At 35.9% G+C, this 21,399-nt stretch overlaps 1 protein-coding gene across 2 annotated transcripts in view; it reads left to right on the forward strand.

Annotated features, from left to right (window-relative positions):
- CDK13 (cyclin dependent kinase 13) overlaps nt 1-12,715 on the forward strand; it is a 114,292-nt gene extending 101,577 nt beyond the window's left edge. The window contains exons 12-14 of one of the 2 annotated variants that reach the window (XM_059074309.2): nt 4,543-4,748; nt 8,027-8,479; nt 9,154-12,715. In XM_059074309.2, coding sequence (XP_058930292.1) covers nt 4,543-4,748; nt 8,027-8,479; nt 9,154-10,004 — 1,510 coding nt within the window. In that variant the 3' untranslated portion in view covers nt 10,005-12,715. The remainder of the gene's footprint in view (nt 1-4,542; nt 4,749-8,026; nt 8,480-9,153) is intronic. The other variant, XM_059074310.2, reaches the window with a different exon arrangement.
- The last annotated feature ends 8,684 nt before the right edge of the window (nt 12,716-21,399 follow it).

The raw sequence follows: 21,399 nt of genomic DNA on the forward strand, positions 1-21,399 counted from the left end.
TCATCTAGATTCAACATTTAACTAAAATTTGGACACATTTGATATATCACTCCATATCTTTTTTTCCTGAACTATTTGCATATTATATTTTGGTAATGACATTTCACTTGTAAATAATTCACCATGTTATCTATAAGAACTGGGACTTTATTCTGTATAACTACAATATCATTATAAAGCATAAAAAATTTAACATTGTGGTAGCTAATAGTTTATATTCAGATTTCTCTAGTTGGCACAATAGTTTTCTTTGTAGTCTGTTTTTCTGTTTGTTTTGTTTTGGTTTGGATTTTTTTGGATGAAGAATTTATTCCAAGCTCACACATTTCATTTAGTTGTTATGTCTCTTCCCCAGAAGTCTCTGGGGAAGACTTCTGACGACATTGACATTTTTGAAGAGCTAGCTGTTTTGTAAAGCATTCTACAGTCTGACTTTAACTACTTCCTCATGATTAGTAATTAGTGTTTTTTTGGTTTTTTTGGTTTTTTTGGCAAGAATGCTATCTAGGGTAGTGATATTGCTTCCTGCTATATCACGTCAAGAGGAATATGTCATTTTTCTCTCATTATTGGTAGTACTAAATTGATATCTTGGTTTAAGTGGTCCACATGAAAGAATTCTGGTAAAACTGTATTGAACACATTTTAAATAGACATCTAAATTTTTTAAATCAAGGGTTCAAATAGTTGCAAAAGGTATAATTTTCAGTGTATAAGTGTAGACACTTTAAAATAGAGTGGTTACATCATCTTGTAAATGTATTTAGTGGAATCAAAATATCTTAGCATTTGATATTCATCAACATTCACTCAGAAAATGTATGAACAAACTCTTCAACAATTGGACACCATTGGGTTTGTGTGTGTGTGTGTGGACTTACATTGCTTCTGCACGTTTTTAATGTAGCATATATTTATGCTTGAAAGTATTTTATTGATTACCCTATAGTACTTCTTTAAAACAAATATATGTATATAAATGGAAATTTAATTTAAAAATTTCCTCTGACTACAAAGCTCTTTTTTTCTTGATTAAATTATTGCATGTATTAGTAGTGTGTATTTCAGTTTAAAAAAAAGAAAAAAAATCGTAAATTTTGTTGGAGAAGCAACCTTAATGAAATAGTGCTGAGATTTTTTTTCCCTCAAGTAATTTGTGTATCCATTAATTAATATTATTTATTCTAGAGTGAGATTATAGTTCCACATTAATTGTGATTTTAAAATTTTTGTAAGTACTCTTTTAAATAAGCATTTGAGACTGGATGGAGTTTTGTCATAGTTAAATCACTGAGTTCTTTGAACTTCTTCCACATTATGTCCCCAAAATCACTGCTCTGTCATCAAAAATTATTTTAATGACCTTTCAGATGTCAACTTAAGATTCTTTCTCTAATTTTCGTGACAGTAAAGAATTGGAAACCACATGACTTGCCAAAAGATTTCTTATCCAGTCATTAATCATTTATTTTTTTTCAGATTTTAAGAAAATAAACCAAAGAAGCTTTACCAATATTTATTACATGACTTCTTATACTTGTTGCTTTTTCTTTTATTCGCACTTTCTTAATCCAGTATACTTAGAAAAGGTTAGGAAGTCAACATGTAATTTCAGTGCTACTTAACCAATCCATTTGCTAAATTGTGTTTCTTATTACATTTTAAAAATATATGTTTTTGTCAAAATCTTGGAACTGTAGATGTATCCCATCAATTTATGGAAAATGTTTGCCACGTAATAGGAAATTCTGTTCATATTGTCAAACACATCACCTAAATTCACTTAACTTTTTATCAGAACACACCCGACTGCACTTTTGCATTAAAAATAAATATGTTAGTACACATTTGGGGAAACATTCTGTAAACCAGCAATAAATTATGGTACATCTTTGTTAAGTACATCAGTAAAGCAATCAGGTTGAAATTATAGTGATATTGATGTGATATTTAAATAAAAAGTTATATAAACAATATAACATCTCATTATTATTTTGTCATATGTAATGGGTAGTTAAAATTATAAAATGTGAAGGTAAGGACTATGAAGAAAGGCATTGGTATTCCTTTGGGAAATAGCTACGTGTATTAAACTTATCCGTTTTTTTAGGAGTAAGCAAATGAGTGGGGTAATAAAAACTCCATTAATTTTATTAGATGTCCTGTCACACTTTTTTAAGGTACTTAATGAAAAGAGTATGTATTGCTAAGAAGTGAATTAGGCCAGCAGCTTGTCTATAATTTTATTTTTCTTAAAAGCATTAAACAATTCATAAGATAAATATAATCAACTATAATTGGAATAAATATTCCATGATATGATATGATAAAACAATACTTTAAAATGCCTTGCTGAATGATGAAACATGAATATAATGCTTACTATGTGAGAGGCACTGTCCAAGCACTTAAATATGTTAACGTATATTACATGAACTCCACAAGGTAGATTGTCTTGTTAACCCCATTTTTAAAGATAAGCAAACTGAGGCACAGAGGTCAAGTTACTTGCCTGTGAGACACAATAAGTAAGTGGCTGAGCCGGTATTTGAACCTTTAGAAAAGAACACGTTAAAAATTTGGTTGTCCTGGAAACATTCCTGGTACATCTAATAGCATCACTAACCTCTCTATCCTGTTTAGCTATTTGTTGGGTAATATTTATCTTTCCTACTGTTGAGATCATCTGTAAAGAATCTCTTAACGTTTCAATTGTGGGAGGGAACAGAAGCCCTTTTTAATGAATTTCTTCGCTTTATTCTCATGGGACTCTCCCACAAGAGCAATGCATTCCTTGAACATCAGGATGGAAAAAAATGAAATCACTCCAGTCCCCCCACTCTGCAGTATTGCAGTATGTCTGAATTCACACACACACACACACACACACACACACACACACCCCGAAAGTCTTTGGCAGGTTTTTGATGCCTTAAAGCTTCCCAATATCAATATTTCAAATTGTCCCTTTGTTTGTTACTCCAGGAGGTTTTTACACGCTGAGGCAATGCACCATAGTAAGATGGCTGAGAGGTATGCCTTTGTTTTGTTTTTGGACCTCAGGTGCATAGACTTGGTTTAATCATAATCCTGTGTCACTCATCATTAGTCCATGCATGGCTCTCTTTTTTCTTTTAGTTACTTAATTTAATTAGTTATTTTAAATGATGTTAATAAGCAGCCATGAACTCACCAAATAAAAGCTAGAATCTTGACAATAACCTACTTTACTCATATCATACCTTCTCCGCCCACGACCTATCCCCCTTGCCTTCCTCCACCTGAGGTGTAACCATCATCCCTGTTTTCTTTTGTATATACTTTTTGTTGCCATCTATATGTACTCATAAAAAGTTATATTTTACATTTTTAATTGCTTTTAATTTTATGAAAGAGTGTCATGCTGTTTGTAATCTGTTGGGAATGACTTTTTTTCACTTAATAAATTCTATTGCTAAGATTTGACCATATTGTTACATATGCCTTTATTTTATAACATGAGATAAGACTAATTGTGAAAGAAGATGTGTGAAAGAACTTTCTGAACATGCAGGCCCTTCTCAAAGATCAATTTTAGGAAAGAGGACATATGGATATGGAATTTCTTTTAGAACAATTCCAGGTATACTCCCTCAGAAAGTCTTCATGTATCCCTAGAGGTAAACATATCCAGGTTGAAGACCAGGTTGGGGCTGCTTAAGGAAATTTATAGATATTCTGGGCAAGTTTATTAACCTTTCCAAGCCTCAATTTTCTTATCTTTAAAATAGATATCATAGTAACTTCCCACTGGATTTTTTTATTAGGGTAAGAAGAAAATATTTATAAATCAAATATTTGTCTTTCTTTAAACAAAAGTTATTCTGCAGTGTTTCAATTTTGTGAAATTACATGAGGTAGAATTGTTTCAGAATTATGGATAACTTTGATAGTTGCTAGTTATTCAGAACTCTCAATGATGATTGATGAACCTGGATTACAATCTATTTTTGAAACTCCTGTAGCATCAGTTTAATTCTAGAGCATTTGATTATAGAAGCAAATAAGAGGGTCTCAGAAAGTAAAAAGCTTGTACTAGAAGGTTTTTCGCAAATTTATGTCCTAGCCTTTGCTACTTTTTAATTCCGTGTCTAGTTTCTGCAAGTGGCATATTTTTCACCTTTTTTTTCCATGTCCTATTCAATGTATGTTGTACTATGATAAGAATTGGCTTTTAAAAGATTGCACCAAGGCTAATAGTAACCTATTTTTGTGAACATATATTCTTCATTCATAGTTTTAATAAGTTATTATTCATTGATTATCCAGAAGCCATAGAAAAATAGTTTGTCTGTGTAGGTGAAGCCCTGAAGGAGGGGGTCATTAAGGGTTATTTGTGTTGGAGGAGTTTACAAAGCCTGTGTGTGAAATCTTCAAGAATAACTTGTTGGGGAGCCAGGGTGGCAGCTTTGGGGCTATGTAGTAAATATTATCATTTTGTTGTTGTTGTTGTTGTTGTTAAGAAATGCCATTGACAAACAGTTTAATACTTTTTTTTTTCAGCCTTCCTTTATGGCAAGATTGTCATGAGTTATGGAGTAAAAAGCGAAGAAGACAGAAGCAGATGGGCATGACTGATGATGTTTCCACAATTAAAGCCCCCAGAAAGGACTTGTCTCTGGGCATGGATGACAGCAGAACTAACACGCCTCAGGGTGTGCTGCCGTCTTCACAGCTGAAATCTCAGGGCAACTCGAATGTAGCACCTGGTCAGTAATACTTCCATGGGTTGATTTTCTTCACATTGTTTTGCAGCTGGCGTTAATTATATTGCTGTAGTGTTAAAGCACTTGTGGCTAAAAGTTGAACACTGAATTCAACATTTCCTTGTTATTTGGTTGTGCCAGTACAGATGTTTCACTGCTACCGGCACCACAATATTAAGCAATCTCGAGGTAAGATTAATTTATAAAGAAGGCATCAAATTACATATGATTAGTGATGGGTCAGGTTTCTCTGTCTTTTTTTTTTTTCCCCCTAGTGCAAGAGTCGGTAGGTCTTTTACTGACACTGTTCTGTGAGGCTCAGCATTCAACGTCTGTGGATGCTTTTCAGGAGTAAGAAGAAAGATAAAGGAAAAGAGCCAGGAATCAGAGTAGAAGCTCTTTCATACTGTTTGTAATGTCCTCAGGTCACTTTTAATATATTTCCCAATATATTATAGAATCTCAGACTGGAATCTGATATTGTGCCAAAAGTGACTTGAAGTATGATAAAGAAGGGTATTTTGGGGAAAGTTAAATTTCTTCGTCTTACTCAATCTGGTATAAGAGTAAGCTTCTTCACGAGGAACCAACCTCTTCAGTGTTGTCAGAAGTGCTGTTAAATTCATTCTCTCGTTTAGTTAACGACTTTTTAAAAAGTGGAATCCACTCCCTCATTTTGCCTCAAGAATCCAGAAAGCATTCAGCTTTAATGTTTTTATGAAGACAGAGATGATAAGAAATAAATACATGTGTGTGTGTGGAGGTGGTGTTTTGTTAAACATGAAAAATAACCCAGCACTTATTAAGAGATGAGTAAGTATTGACTGATCAGCTAGTTGATTAAAACAGATCTGTGGATCAGATTGAACTTTTGGTGGTTAAATATAAATATAGAGTAGATTAGCTGAGAAAGCTTGAGAAAGATTACCTTAATGCTTTCCCATGTAGTCTACAAGCTTAGAGTTGACCTTGGTCAGACTACATTAAAGTGCTATAATACGTTACTTTAAAAACCAAAGTTAATTGTTATTTGTTGTTCAAAAGTATTCTTCAGAGTTTCTTGAAATAGTGAATTCCCCTTGTACATGAAAATATTTGATGTATATGTAGCTTAGGAGAAAACACGTTTATTTGTTGTACAAAGTGAGGGCTGTCTATATCAAGTTCAGTATTATTTCTCTTCATGGTAAAAATAGGTAAAATTTGGAGAAAGACACAAGCAACAAGAAGTTTTCTTGGTTTGTGTTTATGTCACCTGTTTTATATACCACCTACTGCTGAAAAAGGGTTTCAGATGGTGGTAACAGGAAATTTGGATGGTGGTCACTTGTCCCAGGCAACAGTTGTCATATTCCTTAATAAGACTACCAGGTGTCTATTTCTGCTTCCCTTCATGGAACTGATGTCCTTACTCCACTAGGAAGCCTAGTGGAATAGAGGGTAGTTATTTCACTCTATTTTAGCTGATAAAAAATGAATTCTGGGCTCATTTTGTTATTGTTTCTTAGCTTTGCATATTTACAACCCTGTTAATTTTAGAACTTCATTTTCTCCCTCCCTCCCTCCCTCCTTACCTCCTTCGCCTCTCTTTTCAAACTGTCACTATTAAGAAGTGAGGGTTCTAGTTTTTTGAAATAGGAATGAATCCTCTTTGCTCCACTTTCTACATCATCAGTAAGTGCCATGAAATAAAAATGCCCCTTCTGTGTAGATGAGACACCACAGTTAAAGTGTACTTCTCTGAGCTCACATGGAGACTACCTCTGTTAATAGAAAAATGAAAGGGAAAATGAGGAAGACAGGCACTTGGGGTGTAGCAAACAAGCATGGTTCCTTATTAATACCTGCGGATCACAAGAGGAACTTGCAAGAGTTTGTTTTGAATTATTCTAAAAATATTAAGAAGTAATAAAAAGTATCTCAAAATATATAAAGAGAGAATATGTTAAAATAAGCATTAATCATCACTTTTTCATCTTGGAGTACTATTAGTCTGTCATCTGTGGTTATGGAAATTGCTTATCAGTATCTGTATTATCACTTAGCATATATAGTATTATGTACATTTGAGCCCTGTTGTTACGTATGACTCAGATAAACTTGCACAAGAACCTACGTAAACCATCACAAGTCTAAACTGAAAATTAGAAAAAGAAAAACAGCTGTTTTAGTGGTCATGAATTAATGCCACCTTATATGTACATGATAAGCATGCTTCTGTAGGAGTTCCTAATTTACCAAGAGTGCTTAACTTAAAAAAAAAAAAAAGCAGTTTGAATAAAAGACATTATATCAGACAGTCTACAAAATCCCAGTTTGAATTTACTGCAAAGATAAGGTTAGGTTTTTAGAACATACGTGTTATTTTATATAAGCAGTACAGGGAGTGGTTAAGAGTTAAGACTCTGGGGGCTTCCCTGGTGGCGCAGTGGTTGGGAGTCCGCCTGCCGATGCAGGGGTCACGGGTTCGAGCCCTGGTCCGGGAAGATCCCACGTGCCGCGGAGCAACTAAGCCCCTGCGCCACCACTACTGAGCCTGCGTTCTAGAGCCTGCAAGCCACGGCTGCTGTAGCCTGCGCACCTAGAGCCCGTGCTCCGCAACAGGAGAAGCCACCACAATGAGAAGCCCGCGTACCGCAACTAGAGAAAGCCCACGCGCAGCAGTGAAGACCCCAAACGGCCAAAAATAAATAAATAAATAAAATAAATAAATTTATTTTTAAAAAAAAGAGAGACTCTGGAATCAGGATACCTGGGTTCAAATCTCAACTCTGCCACTTACAGAGTTTGTGACCTTGAGCAAGTTATTTAGTCACTCCGGATGTCAGTTTCTTCTTCAGTAAAAAAATGGGGCCAATAATAAAGCATGCCTTATAAGGTTGTTGTGAGGAATAAAGGATGTAAAATGCTCAGAAAGGAACCTAACATTGTCGTCGTCGTCGTCATGATCATCATCCAGTGCCCATTCTCAGGGGCTATTTCCTGGTCATGTCTATAGTATGGGGTTCTAACGGTGGTCTTGGTTTTCCTTTCGAAGTATTTACCCTTAAAGATAATTTATTCAAAAGGGACTGCAGTTCTTTTTCTTTCTTGTTTTAATTTATGTGCCGTTACATCTTAAGTGTACATGAAATTGAACTAGAAAGAGATTCCCTTTCCACAGTATTTCTCAAACACTGTCCCACGAATGTACATTTTAATAGGGTAATACAGAGCCATTCTGTGGGGTGGGGAGAGCTGTGAATCATGGCAATTCTAATTAATACACATTTTGTCTTTAGTAAAAACAGGCCCTGGACAGCAGTTAAACCACAGTGAATTGGCAATCCTACTAAACCTACTACAATCTAAAACAAGTGTTAGTATGGCTGATTTTGTCCAAGTGTTGAACATTAAGGTAAACTCTGAGACTCAACAGCAGCTAAATAAAATAAACCTTCCTGCTGGAATTTTGGCAACAGGTGAAAAACAGACAGATCCATCAACACCACAACAGGAGTCTTCGAAACCGCTGGGAGGAATTCAGCCTTCTTCTCAGAACGTCCAGCCTAAAGTGGAGACTGATGCTGCCCAGGCGGCTGTGCAGAGCGCATTTGCAGTTCTGTTGACTCAGTTAATAAAGGCTCAGCAGTCAAAGCAGAAAGATGTGCTACTGGAAGAGAGGGAAAATGGATCGGGACACGAAGCGTCCTTACAGCTCAGGCCACCTCCAGAACCTAGCACTCCGGTGTCGGGTGAGTGTACAGGTAGCCGACCACTAACACGGCTGCATTCACACTGTTTTCTTGCTGTTGATGATTAGCTATAATGCGTAGTGTTTAGTAGCTTTGCTAGGAGATGTCCTGAGAATTCTCAGGTCACTGGTTATAGGTTGGTTTCTTAGTCTGTGTACTTCTAGGAGTTGATTCTTTAACGAATTACCTGTGGGTGATAGAACTCATTATGAATGCTATCAACATTTCTCATGTGAACCTATGGTTAAGAAATAATCTTTCATTCCAGTTGCAGCAGGATGATTGACCAAGGCAGAAACTTTATGTATACAGTAGCTTTTGTTCTTCAGGCAGTAAATAGGTACATGTGAGATGCTTTTGAAAAGTCAAATACAACAAAGTTTTTCCGTCACCATAGACTCAAATGGTAGCAGGCGATATTTTAATACTTAACATATACCTTTTTCTTTTTCATTTGACTTTTGGGTTGTTTTTGTTTGGTTGGTTGGGTTTTTTTGTTTGTTTGTTTGTTTGTTTGGTGTGTGTGTGTGTGTGTGTGTGTGTGTATGTGTGTGTGGTGTGTGTGTTTTAGCCAGAGATATAACTTCTAATGCTCTTTAGAAAACATTAACTATTTTGAAATTTTTGTTTCCATGGTAACTTTTGACTCTCTTTTTTTGCCTTGTTTCACTTAGGGCAAGATGACCTCATCCAGCATCAAGACATGAGGAGACTGGAGCTCACGCCAGAGCCAGATCGGCCTCGTATTCTGCCTCCTGATCAGCGACCTCCTGAACCACCTGAACCACCACCAGTCACTGAAGAAGACCTAGATTATCGGACAGAAAACCAGCACGTACCCACCACTAGTTCTTCGTTAACTGACCCTCATGCCGGCGTGAAAGCAGCCCTGTTACAGCTACTTGCTCAGCATCAGCCCCAGGATGGTCCCCAAAGAGAAAGCGGTGGTGACTACCAAGCAGGAGACACTTACGCGCCCTCTGCAGACTACAAGGACAGTTTTGGATCCTCTTCCTTCTCTTCTGCTCCTTATGTCAGCAGTGATGGTCTAGGAGGCGCCTCTGCTCCACCACTGGAACGACGTAGCTTCATTGGAAATTCAGATATTCAGTCCTTGGATAACTACAGTACTACTTCATCTCATTCTGGTGGTCCACCTCAGCCTTCTGCCTTTTCCGAGTCATTTCCCAGTTCAGTGGCTGGATATGGAGACATTTACCTCAATACAGGTCCCATGTTGTTTAGTGGAGACAAGGACCATAGATTTGAATATAGCCATGGCCCCATTGCAGTCCTGGCAAACAGCAGTGACCCTTCCACAGGGCCAGAGAGTACTCATCCTTTGCCAGCAAAGATGCACAACTATAACTATGGTGGTAACTTACAGGAAAACCCGGGTGGCCCTGGCCTCATGCATGGACAGACCTGGACTTCTCCTGCCCAAGGACCTGGGTATTCACAAGGATACAGGGGACACGTTAGCACATCGGCTGGCAGAGGTCGAGGCAGAGGGTTACCATACTGAGTATCTGTTTTTCCTCAGGCACATCATTTTTATCTGGAAAGACTTTTCTAGCTGCAGTTTAAGGCAGCGATCCAAGAGACTTGAATAATATTAATTCAACAACAGCTTTATTTTTATGTGGAAAAGGGTCTTGCATACAATAGTTAAAAAAAAAAGACAAAAAAAACCACCTTTGCTTAAATTCATGCTGTTCTAAAAAACTAGATCTATTGATTGTACATCTTCACAAATTCTAGTTAACAATTTTATTTTGTATTCTTGCAGTTTTAAGTGGATGCTAATCTTAGGGACATAAAAGTCTTTTATGGCCCTCTTGCAGATCTTCTGAACTATGCACATTTGTGCTTTTTTGTAAGTTTGGACCAACTTTTATGTAACAACCAACCAACCCCTCCCCCCCCCTCCAGTTTTACAACAATCAGAAAGGGCACTGATTTATTTGGTATTTTTCTTTTTACAAAGCTACCTTTAGTCAAAGGTCACTGTCAGTCTTTGCACCTGCTTTCAGTGTTATTGTGAAAGGTGTACTTTGTGCTCATTTCAGAAAATAAAACACAACCTTTCTCTTGATGCAACAGTTTTATAAAAAAAAAATGGTCAATGTTATTTTTGTTTTATTTTGCAGATTATCATAGCCTAGCAAAATGCATTCAAATGAAATAGTGGGTTTTATATGAAAAATATGGGTGGGGTGGGGAGGGTAAGTAAGTGCCTTAACAGGTAAGCTTAAGGTCTGAGAAAGTAGTTAACCTTTACACCCGTTTGTCCTCTAAAGGGAATCAGTGCATTGTATTGAAGAGGCAGGGAGCTCTCAAGTGTCTAGGGGCTGCCTGCTCGGTTCCTGTTAGGTTCGTTCCCTCTGCCTTACCACGCTTTCTCCTTTTCTTTGGGGTGTGTTACCTTCCACTACCACCTTCTCTTGATAGGGGAGTGAGAGCAAAGAAAGGGAGTCTAACTCCCAACAGCAACTTTTGTTACTTCTGAGAAAGAGTTCTGAAAAGTTGTGTCATTTAAATGGTTGAAAATAATAGCTAAATGAGAATTTTAGAGAACCATTTTCTTTCAGACTGCCACATTGTCCGTTTCCTTTTGCCATGCATAACTGGAGGGCAGTAGCATAGAAGCAAGGCTTAATAACAGAATTGGCATAATTCTGTTAAAGTTCATGGGGGGAGGGATGGTGAACACCATATTTTAAGTTATACAGTTGCCATTTTAAGACAAAGTTAACCGTTCATTTTACTCGTTAACTAGAAACATTGCTTAGGTTGAATTTACTGAAGTAAAAAGAAAAAGTAGTGCAAAAAAACCCTCTTATTCTCTCTCCTCTTACTTTCTACGAGGTTTACTACAACTTCTTCTGCCACACCTAGAGTACCTTTATTTTAGTTCATTTTAGAATGATGGATAACCCTTATTTCAACTGTAATGGTGTCAGGTTTAACTAACTTCTTGTGTGCACTCAAACACACATACCCTTATAATAATCCTAGAAAGGAACCAAAGGTAAATAACCAGTGTTGCCATTAGCACTAAATGGCAAAACAGACTCTGGAAAGGAGAGCTGTGCCAACTCACCGTTATGTTTTAACTGTTCTCCTGGTAACTTATTTTTTGATTGGAATCTTAAATTGGAACAACTGTTATCAAATGGAAATGGCTTCAGTTCTAAAGTCAGTCTTTTAATCCTGTGCCCTCTATCTGACTTGTGAACCTTCATTTCAAAACAGTACATGGGAAGCATTATAATTTGGTAACAGTAAAAATAGTTTAAAATGAATAATTCACCATTTTACTGCTATAAAATGAGTTGATGTCTTTTGATGGATTTTTTTGTTGTTGGGGAGAAAGAAATGAATGGAAGAAAAATTATTTTGCTTTTATTTGAATATTGAATACTAACAACTTATAATAAAACTACATTGCAGGAAGTGAAGAAATATTTTGAAATTTAGCAAAATAGCTGCAGTATTCAAGTATCTGGAATTTTAATATGGTGAGTCTTAGAGCTTTAGACTTTCCTATAAGTGACAGTATCTAAGTTATTCTTAATAGTCACACTTGATAATTCTGCTGACCGTAGCAGCTAACCTAAAATTGAAGATATTTATGTGACATGAATAGCCTGTGTTTTAAAAATTAAATATTTTATATAAAATTGAACTGTGTTTGGATAGTTTTTCCTAACATTTCAGTTATGTATTTATGCTGGGAGAGTGGCTGGGAGGACAAGGAAATTGTTGCTTGAAATGGAATATTTGAACTATAGCTCCTGATATTACCCTAAGACAGCACTGATTGTGAGACGACAGTATTTTATGCACTAGTTAGGAAAAATGTTGCCAGTTAAGCCACAACTCAAGGCTAAGATGCATCAATTGTAAGATACTTCCCAAGTTCAGAGATGTTATTCTATGAAAGAATGTTTCTTAAAATTGATGAAATATGGTAGTAAAAATCTTAATGCATCCTTTCATATCATGTAATACTTCAGTAAATTTGGATTAATGAAAAGAACAGGGTTGGGAAATCACTAATTCTGTATGTTATAATAACTACAGTAATCACTGGGTATTCTTGGGTGAAATTTAAGGAACATAAAATGTTCCTTAAATTGTTTTTGAAAGAAACAGGTAAGTCAGATTGCAAATGAGAAGATGAAAACAGAAAAAGATTGAACCTACCAAAAGAAGAAAATATTATCTCCCATGTGAAATTCCCTTATGTATTTCTTGATTACAGCAGCTTTTTCTGCATGCAACTCATGTTTCCCAAGTCTTCAATCCATTATTTGTTGGAGAGTTGCTGTCACCCATGAAATTTTAAGACTCATTTTAAGGGTTTATTGATGAAAATAGTTTGTGGAATGTGAATTAAGATAGTGCTTTAGCTGTGATTCAGAGCTTCACTCCTTCAGTAAATATATTCAGCGTCTACCAAGTGCCAGGTACTGTTCTAGTACTTGGGGTACATCAATCAACATGAAAGGCTTTAAATCCTACTTCTGATGGGCTGACAGTGAGCAAGAATATTTAAAAAGTGGAGAAGCTAATAGTACTTGCTACTCTTGAGCTGTATCTAAATTACACCTAAGTGAAAGTAAGATGAAAATGTGTAAAATTTTAAAGTCAAATTTGAATAGAGAAAGTTCTGGAAAGAAATAGAACAATTAGAAACTCATTAATGAAAACAAAATTTAAGTTGGAGCTGGCCAGTTTACAGTAGGCCAATGTGTACGAAGTATCAAGACTTCTTGAGAAAAATGGAAGGTAAATGGGTTAAATGCTTCCAAACTAATCTTTCTGGTACTTCTGAGTTAAAGTTTTGCTGTATTTGCTATGAACTTAATCCAATTTTAGATGATTTTTCTCCTGAGGGCCCCCCCTTTGTTTTTTAAAGGTAAAGCTGAAATAGATTTGAATAAAGATCTACTGATTCCCTGGGGTAATGATTTTGATATTTTAAGTCTGAACAGGATGTCCCCAAAATCTAAAATCATCTAGTCCATCTCTTCACTTTACAGCTAAGAAAAATGAGCTTTAGATGGATTACCAGGGTTGTTGCTCTAAGCCATAACTAAATTCTGTTGTAAATACTTTTTAATGAGAAAATTGTTAAAATACCAGTGTTATACTAAAATGAAATAATTAAATTTAGAATACTGAACTGCTAGTTTAACACAGATGGCTTTGAAAAGTCAACTTAAAAAAAGGCTTCAGAAAAAACGGAAATAAAATTTTAGAAAACTTAATTAGGAGCCTGTAGAGGCTGTTTGTTTCATATATGGGATAGTCTTTAAAAAGGAGGTGCCTGGGGCTTCCCTGGTGGCGCAGTGGTTGAGAGTCCGCCTGCCGATGCAGGGGACACCGGTTCGTGCCCCAGTTTGGGAAGATCCCACGTGCCGCGGTGCGGCTGGGCCCGTGAGCCATGGCCGCTGAGCCTGCGTGTCCGGAGCCTGTGCTCCGCAACGGGAGAGGCCACAGTAGTGAGAGGCCCGAGTACCGCAGGAAAAAAAAAAAAAAAAAAGGTGGTGCCTCATTTTCTTTTTTAAAACAATGGTTACCTAAATAACAATTAGATAATAAGACTGAATCTTTCACTTAAACATATTTTCTGTTTGTAGGAGCAAGGTCCGTATCAGCAGGCCTGCAGACACTGCTTTTAAATTCTTTAAAGTTTTTATAGTTTTAAGTGGTTTTATAAGGGGAGCAAATGGTTTGTCATTTACCAAAGGCCTCTCTAGATAATTTCTTAAACTGTTTCTAGTTTAATTAAAAATAAAAGCTATTAAGAGAAAAGCTATCAAGGGATTCAGTTGAAGGTGGGGAAAACAAAATTTTGATCATATGGGAAAAGAACTTGCTCTGTGAATTGTGTAGACTAACACTGTGGGTCTTATTCCTTTCATCATATCAAATGTCCCATTAAAAAAAAATTCTTACCGAAAATGCCACATTGAAAATGAGGCTCTGTAGTGAATTACACTTTTTTTTTCACAATTAAGTTAATTTGTTGTAAAGGTGTGCTTTTTTGCAAAAATTTTTAGTTAAGTCTCATAACTCCTAAATCTAATGTGTTTAATATAAGCCATTTGTTTAACAAAAGAAAAAAGACTGTATTTGATAGTCTGTAAATAAACTGCCCTAAAAATCCAGGCTATTTTTATCCTTGTTTTCTTCTTGCTCATATACAGAACAGACTCTTAGAAATAATCTTATCTGATGAGGATGAGCACTTGTTACAACTGCTGTGTCATGCTTTATAGACAACGCTTTAAACCTGGAACCCTTCTTTTTTCCTTTTTATATTTGTACATATTCGAAAATGTAGGAACACATCCAGAGATAACCACCATTAATATTTTGTGTGTGATGGATGTCTTTTCTTAAAACAGTGAGATTATACTGCCCATAGCTTTGTAATTAGAGTTTTTCATTTAATAATATTTTGTGAACATCCTTCTATGTCAGTAATTAAATTCCATCCTCTTTTTAGTGATTGTAAATTACTCCTTTATAGAAGAACCAAAACTTAACAATTCCTCATTGCTGGACACAAAAGATTTCTAACTTTTCTGTTATAAATAACAATGTGAGGAAAATCTGCGTAAGTACAAACACACAAATGTACGTAGTTTCCTTGGAGTTGCTGACCTAAAGAGTGCCCCTCTAAACTTTTGCTATATCCATATTGCCCTCAGGAAAGGTTTGCAAGTTTTACATTCCTATTACTTTACCTTTTCATTTAGTTATGCTGGGTATTTAAGCATTTTAAATCTTGGCCATTTTTGACAGGTGAGAAGTCATCTTGTTTTAATTTGTATTTCTCTGATTACTAGTGAAATTTATATTCATGCTAGCTGGGTGTCTTGTTTATTAACTATTCATATGTTTAGTTATTAGGTATTTCCTCTCTGTTGCTTTGAAGAGCTTTTTATAGAAGGTAGGTAGCCCTTTGTAAACTATAATCTTAAAAATTGTATGTTTTGATAGAGGAAAATTTAATAGTCACATGTAGTCCAATCTATTCATCTTTTCTTTTTGGTTTCTCAGAAAAGTTTTCCATAGTCCAAGGTTATTTTACTTTTTACACAATTTTATTTTACTTCTCTGGCTTTCTGCTTTTACACTTAATTCTAAACTGTTGTAGAATTTATTTTGCTAAATGTTGTGAGGTAAGGATCCAACTTTATACTTTTTCTGAATGGCTATACTAACCATGCCACAGCATTTGTTAAATAGTTGATCCTATCCATAGTTTTAAAATGTCATCTGTCTTATTTGGGTCTGTTTCTGGGCTTTTCAGTTATGTTCCACCCTGATCTTTCTCTTCTGGTTAGAAGTACATTTGTATTATATCTTCATAAACTACGTGTAGCACATAGCAGGCGACAGTATTTGTTTTAAGATGGAAGGTAATTTAATTTTCCATTGTTTCAAAGCTTTCTTGTCTATTTCTGCCTGTTTTTCCTTGGGACTTTCTGAATCACTTTGATCACTTTCACCAAGTATCCTTTTAGGATTTTAACTAGACACATATTAAGTGTTTAAATTAGTGTTTTTTTTGTTGTTTGTTTTTGTTTGGGTTGGTGGTGTTTTGCATGTTCTTCATTAAAAGTTCTGAAAGTTCCCTTACTGTAGTTCTGATATGTTGGTTTTTTAAAGAGTTTCCAAAAATTTTTTGTTGTTGCTTCTAGAAATGGGTTCTTCATATTTAAATAATATAATATTTTAAACTAGTCTGCTTATATAGGAAAGCTGTCATTTAAAAAAAACTGGCCAGGGGCTTCCCTGGTGGCGCAGTGGTTGAGAATCCGCCTGCCGATGCAGGGGACACGGGTTCGTGCCCTGGTCCGGGAAGATCCCACATGCCGCGGAGCAACTAAGCCCGTGAGCCATGGCCGCTGGGCCTGCGCGTCCGGAGCCTGTGCTCCGCAACGGGAGAGGCCACAGCAGTGAGAGGCCCGCATACCGCAAAAAAAAAAAAAAATAAAATAAAATAAAAAATAAAAAAAAAAAATAAAAAAAACTGGCCACATTACTTACTTCTATTATTTCTAATAGTTTTCAGTTGATTGAATATGATAATGGGCATTCTTGTTTCTGGTTTTATGAACGTCTTAATTTTTTAGTATTTCACTCATGTATAATTTAAGCTATAGATTAGAAATAGAATAGTTTATTATGTTAAGAACATTCATGAAGCCCATTTATCAGGATTAGATGTTAAATTTTTTAAAATGCTTTTTCATTGTAAAGCATTTTCTCCTTTAATCTATTGATGATAGGCACCAGTTATATTAGTAGAATCTATACTGAGCCATTCATTAGAAATACTGCTGTATTCTATTGACTAACCCTGTATTTAGTATTTTGTATTTATGTTTATTTATGAGAGGTAAGTCTGGTTTTGATTAGCAGGTTTTGATAGTGTTACAGAAGAAACTGGAAAACTTGTGTTTTATTTGATGTAGAATGGCTTGTGTGTCCTGAGAATGATTTTTTTTGAAGTTGATGCTGTTTTATTTATATCCAAGTACACCTGACTTTTTTCTTGAAGGTGATTCTTTCACTGTTTCTCCATTTCCTCATGTGTCCTTGATCTTTTCAGGGTTTTCTGCTTCTTGAGTAAATGTTGGTAATTTTATTTTTTCTGAAATTCATCATATAGTCCATCTTATATTTAAAATGTTTTTAGCATACAGTTGTACTTAATAATCTGAGTGTTTTAAAAACATTATCATCTATTGTTACATATCCTTTGTGTGTTTTTTCTCTTTTCCCTGATTAGACTAGTTAGGATTTGCCCCATTCTACCTCTGTCCTCTCACCACCAGGGAATAAAAATCTATCATTTACTTCTCATTTATTTTAACAGTTTGATTTTGATTCTTTTCTTCTACTTCCCTTATTTATCCCTACCTCTTGAGTTGAATAATTGGTCCATTTGTTTTTCTTCCTTCCAATTCTAAAAGAAACCATTTTAATGCTATGAATTCTCTGATTATTTCTTTGCTTCCATCCAGTAGGTTAAGAATGTTGTGTTTTCAAAATATTTGGTGGCTGCAAATTTGATTGCTTGTTTGATCCAAGGATTATTTAGAATAGTGTGTTTCAATTTCCAGGTCGTTGGATATATTTTATTTTTTTGCTAATGACAGATTTTTTATTATATATAGTCAGTGTATGTAGTCTGCTTTGGGGAATTTATTAAGGATTTCTTTTTAGCCTGCCAAGCAAATACATTTTGTAAATATTTCTTTAGGATAAGTATGCCATTTGGTACAATTTGTCACATAAGCATTAAATCAATATTATTAAACACTGGTAAGATTCTCTATATCTTTACTTATTTCTCAAGGAGTGAGAAATGTAAAATAAATTCTTATACTGCTATTACATATTTTTCCTTATATGTCTAATTCTTTTTGCTTTATATATTCAGTGCTATATTCAGCACATACAGGTTCATAACTACTTAATCTCTGTTCCATTTATTCAAGTTTTTAAAACTTTTAATTCTACTAGGTCCAGTTTTAATATTACTACAATTCATCTTCTTGTTAGTTTATTTCACACTCTCTGCTTGCCCCCCCTTTTTTTTAATGCTACCTTGATGGCTTTGTTTTTAATCTTTTGCTAAAACTGGTTTTCTTTTTCTCTTTTTTAGAAATTTGTATTTTGAGGCCTTCTGTTGATTTGTAATGTGTACAGACTTTTCTACTCAGCTTTAAATATTTCAAAGACATACACCTATTTCTTGAATGAATAACTTCAGAAGTTATATAAGAGTTGCTATAGACTGTCTCCTATAAAAAGGTTGCCAAATCAGTCACCAAAAAGGGGAATGGGATTACCATGACTGACTTAGACCAGGGTCAAAGGAATGTTGGAGAGTCATCTGTAATTATTCTTAGGCATTCATCTAAAAAAAGGCTGACAAAGTAAGGATCAGTGTTCTTGGATGTTAAAAACATGATTGTAAACAAACAAAAAAGTGGATGGGCTGTAAAATAGAATATCCACAGCTGAAGATCAAATTAGTGAGCCTGAATATCAAGCTGAGTGATGCTGGGAATGATCCTCCCTAAAATTCACTACTAAAAAATTAAATAAAAGTTTAAAGGGAAAATTGAGAAATGGAGGCTAGATCTCGATATCCCACTATTCATCTGATAGGAGTTGCAAAAAGAGAGAACAGGTAGAATGGAGATAAATAAACAAAGACATACTAGAAGAAAACTTTCCAGAGTTGAAAAAGACATGAATCTTGTATTGAAGAGGTCCACGGAATGCAAAGCAAGATATATGATGAGAGTCACACTTGATATATGTCAAAATAATATCTCAGAATTTTAAATTTTATTGGAACTTTACATTTATTTATTGTATACTGAGAAAATAAAAACAGATTGTCTGCAAAAGACAGAATCATACTGGTACCACACCCCCTCACCATTAACACTGGATGCTAAAAGTTTCTGCAGTCTAAGGGAAACAACTTTGACCTTAGAATTCCATCCTCAGTGTGTTAGGGAATAGTGGTGTTCCCTCGGCCTTCTTGCTTTGACTGAAATCTAGCTCTTCCCTGAGGGGACTGACTGCCCTGCGGCCTTCTCAAGTGATGGCTGTTTTTTTCTCCCTTGGACCACTGGACCTGGAATCTAGTTAAGTGTCCTTTTTGATGCTCATTTTCACTTTCAGACTGTTCTTGTTGCTGCCTTAAAACTATGGAGATTTGCCGCTTGTGTCATCAGACTGCTTCACTCATGCCTCCCTGCTGCAGTTATTTACTGACTGACTTTTTCTTCCCCTTTCACCCTCCCCGCCATTCTTTGAAGATTTTAATTCCTGGCTAACTATCACTGTGTCCTATTTCTATCTTGATTTCAGCATCCTTGTGGATGATCCTTAAAATCTTGGCTTCTCTGTTTCTCTGCCGCTCCTCCAGTGGTCTTATCCTCCACCTCATCTCAGCTACTCATGTCCTTGTCACACCCTCGACTTTATGGCCACGAGTTCCATGACCCCTGCAAATCTCAATTCAAGCACACTACTTACCCTACATGGGAACCGCCCTTCCCCCACCCAAGTTTGCAGCCCACTCTAATACTCTGACTCCAGCCACCTTTCTCACCCCCTTATACACATCTGCAACTGCCTTGTCATGCTCTTGCTTTCCTGTATTCATGTGAAAAAGCCAAAACTGTTCAGACCCAAAATCCCCGAACAATGTTTAAATCCACTGTCTGCATCCATGCAGCTGAACATTGCTGGAAAAACACTCAACCATGCCCACTAACTAGTCTCACTTTACTTCATGATCGCTAATCTCTTGTGCGCCCTTAAGGCTACCCAACAGTTATACTACCATTGGTTCCTCACTTCTAAAGCATAGATTTTTCACACTTAATACCTCTGAAATGAGGATGTGTCTCATATATGCCACTATGGTATGTCATACTTTAATTGGTAGAGTTTTCCCCTTTTTAGTGTTACCTAAAAAATAGTGTGTCTTACAATCAATGGCATCTTTGAGAGAGTAAAGCATAATTACCTCATCCTTTTCATTCTCTCATTTTCCCACATGATCATTTAATACTTTTTTCTTCTCTACTCAAATCTCCAGTATTTCCTTCCTGTATTACTTTGCTAGAGCTGCCAAGGCAGCATTCGTGCTGTGTCCTCACATAGTCTTTCCTCCGTGTGAGTGCATGTCTCATGTCTGTGTATCCAAGTTTCCTCTTCTTATAAGGAAGTCAGTCATTGGATTAAGGCCCACATCAAGGGCCTCATTTTAGCTTAATAACCTTTTAAACGACCTTATCTCCAAATACAGTTACATTCTGAGGTACTGAGGGTTAGGACTTAAACATGTAAATTTTGAGGGGACACAATTCAGCCCATAATACTCCCCCATTCTCACTTTCAGTTGGTGACTTTGTTCCCTATTTTCACAGATATAGAAATAAATGAGAGAAATGCCAAAGTTCCTACTGTATCATCCCCACCTTTCACTTTCTTCATTTCATTAACTTCTTTCCTGTTACTATGGACAAACTATCCATATTCCTAGAAAAATCTCTTCTTGCCAAACAAAGAACTTCCTTCCAGCTCAACTTTCTCTACGGCATTAACAATTTTTTTCCATATAAGCTCTAAGGGGGCCAGAGTTTTGTTGTTTTGTTTTGTTCTTCTCTACTCCTAGCACCTAGAAAAAGCTCAATATTTAATGAACAAATACAGATATATAATAAATATATCCCTTTATATGCAAGATAAAGGAATGCACTTAGAAGGGAAACCCTTCACTGGAAGCAGAATTATAAGAGTATATCAAGTAAGAGAATAAAATGGAACAAAGTTAAGTCAATCAGTTCTAGAAAGGCAAAACACTTCATAAGAACAAGAAGTAGGTTGCTAAAGAGAGGCAGTCACTTGAAGGAAAAAGACTCCTCAGTGAGCATCTAAGATATGGTCATATAACAAGGACAGAGGGGATTCAGAGAGGAGAACCACAGCTGATCAAAAACCTCACTTTACTGCCAAGACAGGGAGTCTTTGCTATTCTTCTCAATTAGGATATGTTACATGTACATGGTGACCACTGTATGTTTTCATTTGTCTTCCATCCTAATGGAAGTTTCTTTTTTCTTTTCTTTGCCTTCTTTCTCTCCCTTCCCTCTTTCCTTTTTTTCTTCCTTCCTTCCTTCTTCTCTCTTCCCTCCCTCTCCCTCCCTCCTTTCTCCTCCTCCTTCATGTCTTTGTCTTCCTCCTCCTCCTTTCAACTGCAATTACCCTGTTTTCTTTCTACCACTGCATATTAAGTATGGTGGAATTGATTGAGTGTATAATTTAGCCATAGTTTGCCATAATGAGTTGTGCTATATCTAGAA

This window comes from Kogia breviceps, chromosome 9 (assembly GCF_026419965.1).
Source record: "Kogia breviceps isolate mKogBre1 chromosome 9, mKogBre1 haplotype 1, whole genome shotgun sequence".
NCBI lineage: Eukaryota > Metazoa > Chordata > Mammalia > Artiodactyla > Physeteridae > Kogia > Kogia breviceps.